This window comes from Nanorana parkeri, unplaced genomic scaffold (assembly GCF_000935625.1).
Source record: "Nanorana parkeri isolate BGI_ZX_2015 unplaced genomic scaffold, ASM93562v1 scaffold476, whole genome shotgun sequence".
Lineage (NCBI taxonomy): Eukaryota > Metazoa > Chordata > Amphibia > Anura > Dicroglossidae > Nanorana > Nanorana parkeri.
Window position 1 is genome coordinate 712,116 of NW_017306744.1, and position 9,230 is coordinate 721,345.

The 9,230-nt window shown below is 40.2% G+C and overlaps 1 protein-coding gene across 4 annotated transcripts in view; it reads right to left on the reverse strand.

The window, feature by feature from the left end:
* Window positions 1–9,230, reverse strand: part of LOC108790473 (inosine-5'-monophosphate dehydrogenase 1) — a 121,418-nt gene that overhangs the window by 11,890 nt on the left and 100,298 nt on the right. For all 4 annotated transcript variants that reach the window (XM_018560738.1, XM_018560742.1, XM_018560740.1 and 1 more), the window contains exons 8-12: window positions 1,946–2,145; window positions 1,774–1,864; window positions 1,436–1,531; window positions 911–1,054; window positions 217–361 (exon numbers count right to left, since the gene is read on the reverse strand). In XM_018560738.1, the coding sequence (XP_018416240.1) occupies window positions 217–361; window positions 911–1,054; window positions 1,436–1,531; window positions 1,774–1,864; window positions 1,946–2,145 (676 nt within the window). The remainder of the gene's footprint in view (window positions 1–216; window positions 362–910; window positions 1,055–1,435; window positions 1,532–1,773; window positions 1,865–1,945; window positions 2,146–9,230) is intronic.

Sequence of the window (9,230 nt, forward strand, 5' to 3'; positions counted from 1 at the left end):
TTCTTAAATGTTGACATTTCATTCTTGTACTATGTGATCTAAGCTCATCACATTATAAAGCCAGTATGTAACATGTGTCCAACTTTTGAGAGCGGAGGCAACGGAGAAATAGATGGAGCAGGATATGTATGATGGACTGTGCTGTACATAACCACCAGTTATGTACAGCACAGGGTCCACCAGGGAACGGTAACTCCACTACTTGTGAAAAAATACCTGAAATATCTCTTCTGGCTACTAGTATTTTTCTCCATGGCGTCCAGTGATCCCATTCCTCTGTATTTTTTTAGCCTCACACCATCAGAGAAGAAATATTCGCCAGGTGCCTCTGTGGTAGCAGCCAGCAAAGAGCCCATCATTACTAATGTGAGGGAGTGAGTGTGTGTTCCAGGCATTAATAGTACAGTACCCTGTATGTTATTGGTCTCTGAGGAAGGCATCTAAAAGATTTTTGAATTATTCAATCCTCCCTGCTGATTCCACTGCTTTTGGAAGAGGGTTCCACAATTTGACCACTCCAGACAAAAATCCCCTATGCCCTTTGTGGTTAAATGTTTTTTTCCTCCAATTTCAGGTGGTGACCTGATCTTTTTTAGCGAGTTTACAGTAAAAAAAAGTTTATTACTAAAAAAAAAAAAAAAAAAAAAAAAAAAAAAGACAGACAAGAGGCCACCACCTGTTAATATTCAAGGCTTCACATGTAATAAAATATACAACAGTTACCTAAGCTAAAAGAAAAATAACTCAATATTTTATTGGGTGAAAAAAAAAAAACTCTGCACTCAGCTAGGTAAATGCATTATTGTTAATTGTGACAGTACAGTTTCCTTACAATATAAAGAAATATTTATTTATATCTGTATCTCCCTCTCTGTCTACTTTAAGTGTCTGAGTTTTCTCCCCAACTTACCTGTAGAGGCACCTAGAGCCAAAGCTTTCACCACATGTCCCACTGTTTGAATTCCGCCATCTGCTATAACTGGGACACCAAACCTGCGAGCATATTCTGCAACTTTGTATACCGCAGTTCCCTGAGGTCTGCCACAGGCCATTACTGTAAACAAACAAAATTAGATTTAGAAGAATAAGGCATATGCAATCCTGCACCTTAAAAGATAGGTAACACAATATAAACCAGTTCACTTTCATTGGGGAAAAAGAAAAAAATAAGCACTAAAAAGTAAAAAGTAAAAGTGAACTCAACTGCATTAATTTTTTTTTTTTTCCCAGTCAAAAAACAAACAAACACAATGTTTAAATTGTAGGTTTCAAAGGAGAGCAGAATGATGCAGCTCCTTTGTTGTCCAATTAGCAGACTGAGTGTTGTTTTCAACCAAAGTCTGCTTCTGGGTGAATGCCTGAATCACAAGTCTGGCTAAAACACAACCCAAATCATTTGCCAGTTAAATATGCTGTTTTACAACAATTCCCTCACCTTCCTGAGTGATGCATATGGATCCACATCCCATGCCTACCCGAAGAGCATCCACCCCAGCATCAATGAGATTCTTGGCTTGTGCTGCCGTTACAACTAATGGACAAAAACAAACAAACCCAAAACAAAACATAAAAAGTTAGCTATAAAAAAACAAACGCTCAGACAATGCAACAAATGACAGTCTTTATTTCTTAAACAACATTAGTCTATTCATTTCACAAACGTTGCTCATTATTTGCTAGACATGACAGTGAGAAAGAAAAAGTTTGAGACCAGGCAAATAACACATTTATCACAAACCACCTTCCAAATAAAACCAAGATAAACAGACTCACCATTTCCTCCTGCCACTTGCAGATCAGGATACTTCTGTTTGATGTAGTGGATCATGTTTATCTGATAAACAGAATTACCCTGAGAAGAGTCCTGTCAGAGAAAATAACACCATCATTTATCTCCCTAATAGAGCCCACAGGATAATTGCATACATTACATACATACACATACCAGTACTACAACATCAACGCCAGCTTGCATGAGAAGATCGAGCCGATACTTGTCATCTTCTCTGGTTCCTACAGCCGCACCACAAAGCAGTTGTTTGTGGCAGTCCTTGGAGGCAAGCGGGTAGTCACGGTTCTTCTTCAAGTCTGTCCTAGCAATGATGGCCACTAGCTCATCACTGTCATTTACTATGGGCAGTTTTCCTAAAGTAAAAAAGGTGACATTAGTTCAAAAGTGTGAAATGTGTTCTCCCCACTGATACAGCAAACAAACCTCATGCACGCAGTCACTCAGTAGTGATTTAGTAGAGCCAGAAAAGTAAGGCACATAAATGTAGAGCTGCATATACCAGAAGCTGAAAGTTGTACAGAGACAGTGTGTGTGTATTCTAACTAGCTGCCAACTTGCTTATCAACAAATACTGACCTATTTTTTTTAATTGAGGGCTTTACCAAATAGATAAACTTACTAAAACAATCCAACAAATGACCTTCTTAAAACGAATTAAATGTAGAATAGTAAATTCAGTTTGTTTCAACTGTGAACTCAAGCAGAAGGCTGTAAGCAGCCTGCAAGGAGGACACCATCTTCTCCGAGCTGGCTAAGCAGAGTCTTACCACCACGATCCATTTCTGCTGTATTTGATGGCTTTTGCCTCACTCTCTTACTCACAGAGAAAAGCCAAGGGGTAGTAATGGAGAGAAAAACTGTATCTGGTCCAGGATCATGCTCACCTTTTATCAATGAGTAATTATAAAATGTGCGTGTAAGAAAACAAAACAAATCACAGCACTACGACATCTAATTTTTCTAGCATAGAACAGTTAATGTTAAACCCAAAGATCAAAAAAAGAAAAAAAAGGGTTAAAAAAGGGTAATTCACTTTCTCACAATTTGTGGGGAAAAAAAAATGTACTTGTCAGTACAGCCAGTGTAGGAGTCTGTACACTGTGCACCAGACTTCCCACCATACTATGGAATGGTCATAATGCTCACAAATAGCAAGCTGACCAATGAGAAGCGTTTGAGTCTGGGACCTGGCCTCGGATGCAAGAGGGGCTTCTCATTGGTCACCGCGGTCATGGGACTGTGCTGCCCAATGAACACTCGACATTTGTGAACATTATGAACATTCCATAGTGTGGGTCTGGAAAAGCCATTGTAGGGACTACTACACCAGCTAGCAGGGACTTCAGATGTGTATGTGCACTGGGGGCAAGTTTATTTTTTCCCAATTTGTGAGAAAGTGAACTTACCCTTTAAAGAGGACATACTCAATGGGGTCAAGTACTTTTGTTCAACTGAATAGAACTTGTTCAGAATAAGCTCTGGGTATGATATGTTAAACTCAAAAACAGACATACATAGTGAACAGGTTTCCCAAACAGTGAATTTTCTTTAAAGTAGGCAATATTTTGTTGTATAGGCCTTGAACATACAAGCACCAAAAGAGAAATGTCAGTGTGAGTTCACACAAAGCACAAGGCTAACCGCACCAAAAAAGGTGCATAAACTTTGCATTAGGCTCAGCACACAAAAGGTGCTCAGTAAAGTAGCAAACTATATTAAAAATAAGATTGATTGCAGCATCAGTTCAATGCGACAGTTTCCCCCAATCACTTAGGACAACTGCACTTATGTTTTAAAATCAATATTGTAATGAGCCTAGAACACTTTTTACAGTGCATTTCCACCTTTACAGCCCAATTAGAACACCTAACCTAGAATTTTGTTACATGTTCCTATTCACATAGAACTTTTAAAAACATATGTAAAATTGCTGCTTTTCTTTTTAGATGCTCTTTTCTGGAAACTGCAGGACTGAAAAATCCTACTTAGTTAATCTCACTTGTAAAAGATCTCAAAGCTTGCAGGGGTGTGGAAATGTTTGAAAAAACTACTTGTCCAAGGACTAAAGCGGGGTGCCGAATCTACTTGTCCCTCATGACAATCTACTTGTCCTGATACAAAAACATTTATTTGAACCAAAACCGTATTTAGCAGTGCTAAGAAGCGCTTCTCATTGGTCAATGCCGTCAGGTGACCGCGTTGACCAACGAGTGCTTGCAATTTGCGAGCGAAATTCAGAATACATGGAACAGGTACAGATAGTACACCTGTACTGGTGGACGGGAAGGATCTGTCGCCGAAAGGTAAGTATAGTGGAAGGGAGATTTGTGCGGGTAATTCCATTATCCCAAATTACTTGGAAAGTGAATATACCCTTTAGGGTTGGTGCAGACTTGCGGATTCCCGGGACGTGCGATCGTGTGCGGTTGCATTCGCATGTATGGGGTTACATCTGGGTGGCAATCGCTGAAAAAAAAAAAAAAGGTACATGTACCTATTTTCACAACATGCACCGCGCAGTGTTTTCAACCGTGATCGTGTGGGATCGCCGGGCGGTATTGCAGCAGGAAAATGTGCAATCTGCCTGGCACGACTGGGGTGCCATTAGAAAATAATGGCACTTGACAGCACGATCGGCGATGGTGTGCGATTCCGTGACCACCCAGCCATCCTCTCGGTTTCGTGCACAATGACCAGGCAGTCACAGATCGCACACTACTGCCGATCATGCTGGCAGTGCCATTATTTTCTAATGGCACCCCAGTCGTGCCAGGCAGATTGCGGTGTTTTCCGAGCGGTAGCACACGATTGCAGTTGAAAACACTACGCGTTTATTCACATGCAGATGGGGCAGCGGGGCTGGTTTTCATTTTTTCAATTTTGATTTACTTTGTAAAAAATGTTCATGCGTTTTATTATTTTTACTTTAATCACCTTTTTATTTTTGAAATTTTTATTTAGTTACATTTTTCACTATTTATTACTTTTTTTTTTAAAAAAAACTATTAAAAAAAAAACGTAACTGTAGTGCTTATATGGACGGCACACAGGCTGATTGAAGTTTGTAAACTGATGTATCCTTAAACTACTCATTTATGCTTCTAAATCGATCTACCATTGTGAATACCTTTGCACTATATTTTGCAATTTTTAAACAATAAAGAACCATCTGCACTAGGGTGGGCGCCCTTCTCTTTTTTTTTTTGTAATGCCTTACCCGTTTGAAAGGTTGAGCTGGATGCTGTGGTTGCTGGATGCTGTGGTTGAATCGGTGGTGTTAGATCGAGGGGGTGGCCACTGCTGCAGCGGCTGCTGCCGAGGTGGCTAAGTCGGCTAACGAAGGGAAGAGGGGAGGAGTCCGGTGACATCACGGACATCGACGTCCCCGGACTCCTCCCCCTTCCCTTCGTTAGCCGTTAAGGACATCGACGTCACCGGACTCCTCCCCCCTTCCCTTCGTTAGCCGACACAGCCACTAGGGGAAGGGGGAGGAGTCAGGTAACGTTGATGTCCGTGACGTCACCGGATCTCCGAGGAACTCCCGGAAGGCGGCGGAAAGGTGAGTTCCGATCAAAATTATTTTGATCGATCAAAAAAATTAACGATTAATCGTTAATTTCCGCAGCCCTAATTAAAAGCAATGCAGTTATTAAAGCCATTTTTAAAAATGTGGATTATTGGGCTCCTGTTTAGCAGTCGTATCTGAAAATAGAGCTGTTGTGATCACAACTACAAGATTCCAGCTGTCAGTTTCAGGTGTACTTTTCAAGATAAAAATATGATTTATCTGATGATGAAATTAAGATTTTAGGCAGTGATTTAGTTTTCAAAACTAGATACCTTTAAGAGGAGCATAATTAGTGTTTTGTACATAATATAATTGGCAGGAATAAACTTTTTTCAGATTTTATCAAGAAACACGATATACAAATTTATATACACAAGACAATGACCGCATCGATCATTTCTCTAACCTCTTCCCCTCCAGTCTGCTGTAGCAGGAAAGAATAAAACCTCAGTGATGAAGGGAACTAGCTTTGGTTAAGCTCAGTCATATTTTTGTGCGATTTCAGTGCCAGTGGTGCAACCTGAATTGTCCGTTTAAAAATAGAAAACAATTTGGGCTCCTTCACGTCAGTTCTGTTGATCTGCACAGATCAAGGCAGGCGAAATGCCAGGGCACACAAAAGGACAATAGTTTTCTACATGCCCCGTTTACACCAGTGTTGCCCTGAGGTAGGTTGCAGACATGATGCACTTTTCTGCAATGTGCCACAGCTCACTCGAAGTCAATGGCCATCACCCCACGCTAAAATGGCTTGTTTTAGCATGGGGGCTACCGTTAAATGTAGGACAGGAGCTCGTTTTAGAAACAGATAGCACTTTGGTCCCTTGTGCACTGCACCAAAATCCAGTTCTAGCCACAGATGGTAATGCCATTCTAATGTTCATTTAAAATGCACACAAAATTTTGAATGAAAGTGTTAAAAAAGGACAATTAAATGCGTGTCATTTTTTGTATGTAGAACAGGAAAATTACCATATTTATATGGGCCCCTCTGCAAACTCAGCGAATGGCAATTGCGAGTGTGTGTGTGTGTGTGTGTATACACACACACTTATATTAGTCTGAAATGGATTTTCACAACCAATGGCAGGTTTCCCTGAGAAAAGCTAAAACAGTTATGGCTTTTTATGGAAATCACCCCCTTTTAATACTAGGATTTACTTACTACCATCTTCTACCTGAGGTCTGCTTGTGTAGTGGGTTACAAAGCAGATGTTTCACAATTAAAATGAAGGTTATGTACCGTCCTGGCCAAAAGTTTTGAGAATGACACAAATATTAAATTTTCACAAAGTCTGCTGCTTCAGTGTTTTAAGATCTTCTTGTCAGATGTTACTATGGTATACTGAAGTATAATTACAAGCATTTTATAAGTGTCAAAGGCTTTTATTGACAATAACATTATGTTTATGCAAAGAGTCAATATTTGCAGTGTTGACCCTTCTTATTCAAGACTTCTGGAATTCGCCCTGGAATGCTGTCAATCAACTTCTGGGCCACATCCTGACTGATGGCAGTCCATTCTTGCATAATCAATGCTTGGAGTTTGTCAGAATTTGTGGGGTTTTTTTTGTTCACCCGCCTCTTGGAGGCTTGACCACAAGTTCTCAATGGGATTAAGGTCTGGGGAGTTTCCTGGCCATGGACCCAAAATTTCCATGTTTTGGTCCCCAAGCCACTTAGTTATCACGTTTGCCTTATGGCAAGGTGCTCCATCATGTTGGAAAAGGCATTGTTCGTCACCAAACTGTTCTTGAATGGTTGGGAGAAGTTGCTCTTGGAGGATGTTTTTGTACCATTCTTTATTCATGGCTGTGTTCTTAGGCAAAATTGTGAGTGAGCCCACTCCCCTGGCTGAGAAGCGACCCCACACATGAATGGTTTCAGGATTAGATTGCTAAACCCAAACCTGCCTATAGAATCCATCTAAATTATGCAGGAACTTTCTTTACTATTAAGCTAGGCCATACACGTTGCTCACCTATACTACTAACAGCAACAAAGCCACTGACTGGATAAATACTTCCCAAGTACAGTGATTACCACTACATTCCCATCAAAAAAGAAGGAAATGTGTCAGTCATGGTGAAAGATTAAGAACACCTCATGGAAATCATTAACTTTTTCAACAATTACAACTTTATTCAAACAGTGCCTACAGATAAGGGGGTATACTAAAAAGTGATATACTTAAATATGAGCACAAGAAAAATTTGCCTCTTCAATTTATTCATCAAAAATATCAATAGATGTAATGGTGTATTGTGCCAAAAAGTATACCCTTGGCATCAAAAGCTGGTATAGCTCTCCAGTAGCAGAAATTACTTCTTGTAGATATTTTCTTTAATTGCCAATCAGTTTGACACTGACTCAGACATTTCTGACCACTTCTCCATGCAAAATTACTTCATGTGGGAAAACCCACCATTTACTTGCAACTGAAGTGCCAGTTTAAAAATTCCCCTTACAAAATTTCAATGGGAATCAAATCAAGGCTTTGACTAGGGCACACCATAACCCTCTTTTTATAATTGAGACATTCCTTGATGGATTTGCTAGTGTGTTTTAGATAAATATTGCATTGAAAGACAAATTTTGATTCAACTTCAACTTTTGGACAGATGACCTCACATTCTCAATAAATTAAACTTTGATATGATTCTTGAATCTACGATTGCGAGCTGCCCAGGGCTTAAAGCAGCACCACAACCCAAACCATAATAATTCCTCCACCAAGCTTCACAGTTATGAGGCTGTTCCCCTGAAATAATGCCTTTAGTTTGCAGCAAACATGTCCACTGTTATTGTGGCCAAACAACTATCTTTGACTATCAGTTGTTAGTACACTGATACAGAAGACCCGGTCTTGGCCTACATGTTCAATGACAAACTAAATTTTGCTCTAATGTTCTTTTTGGACAGCAAAGGCTTTTTCTTAATACACCTCTCATGCAGGTTGAATTTGTACAATCTTTCTGATTGAAGGTGTAAGATCTTTGACCTCAACTTTTGCAAGAGTTAACTTAACACCGCACAATGAAATTTTGGGGTTCTTGGAGACTTGGCATTAAAGAGTCAGCTCTTGAGCTGAATCTGCAGGGCTTGCCAGTCCTGGATAACTCAGCAATTGTTTTAAATCTACACCAAAAACAGATTATTTTCTTACGGTGAAATGCTTGATTCTGTATAATTTGGGGCAAACTTCTTTAATCCCTTGCTAGACTTAGTCATCCACAATTTTCCTTCTTAGGGCCTTACAGAGCTCTTTTGATCATGGCATGATAACACCAAACCCTAGATGTCTAAGGTTTAAATATACACTATATTGTCAAAAGTTTTGGAACACCCCTCCAAAATCATTGAATTCAGGTGTTCCAATCACCTCCATGGCCACAGGTGTATAAAAATCAAGCACATAGGCATGCAGACTGCTTCTGCAAACATTTGTGAAAGAATGGGTCGCTCTCAGGAGCTCAGTGAATTCAAGCGTGGTGGGGATGGTCCCTTCCTGTTCAAACATGGCTGGGCACCAGTGCACAAAGCAAGGTCCATAAAGACATGGATGAGTGAGTTTGGGGTGGAGGAACTTGACTGGCCTGCACAGAGTCCTGACCTCAACCCGATAGAACACCTTTGGGATGAATTAGAGCGGAGAGTGTGAGCCAGGCCTTCTCGTCCAACATCATTTCCTGACCTCACAAAGCACTTCTGGAAGAAGTGTCAAACATTCACATAGACACACTCCTAAACCTTGTGGACAGCCTTCCCATCTGTATTTAGGGCTGTAATGGTTCCTATTAGGCCTTTTAATGCATCTTGGATCTATTTTTCCTGTCATACTGTCTTGACATACTTTCAACTATATTACCT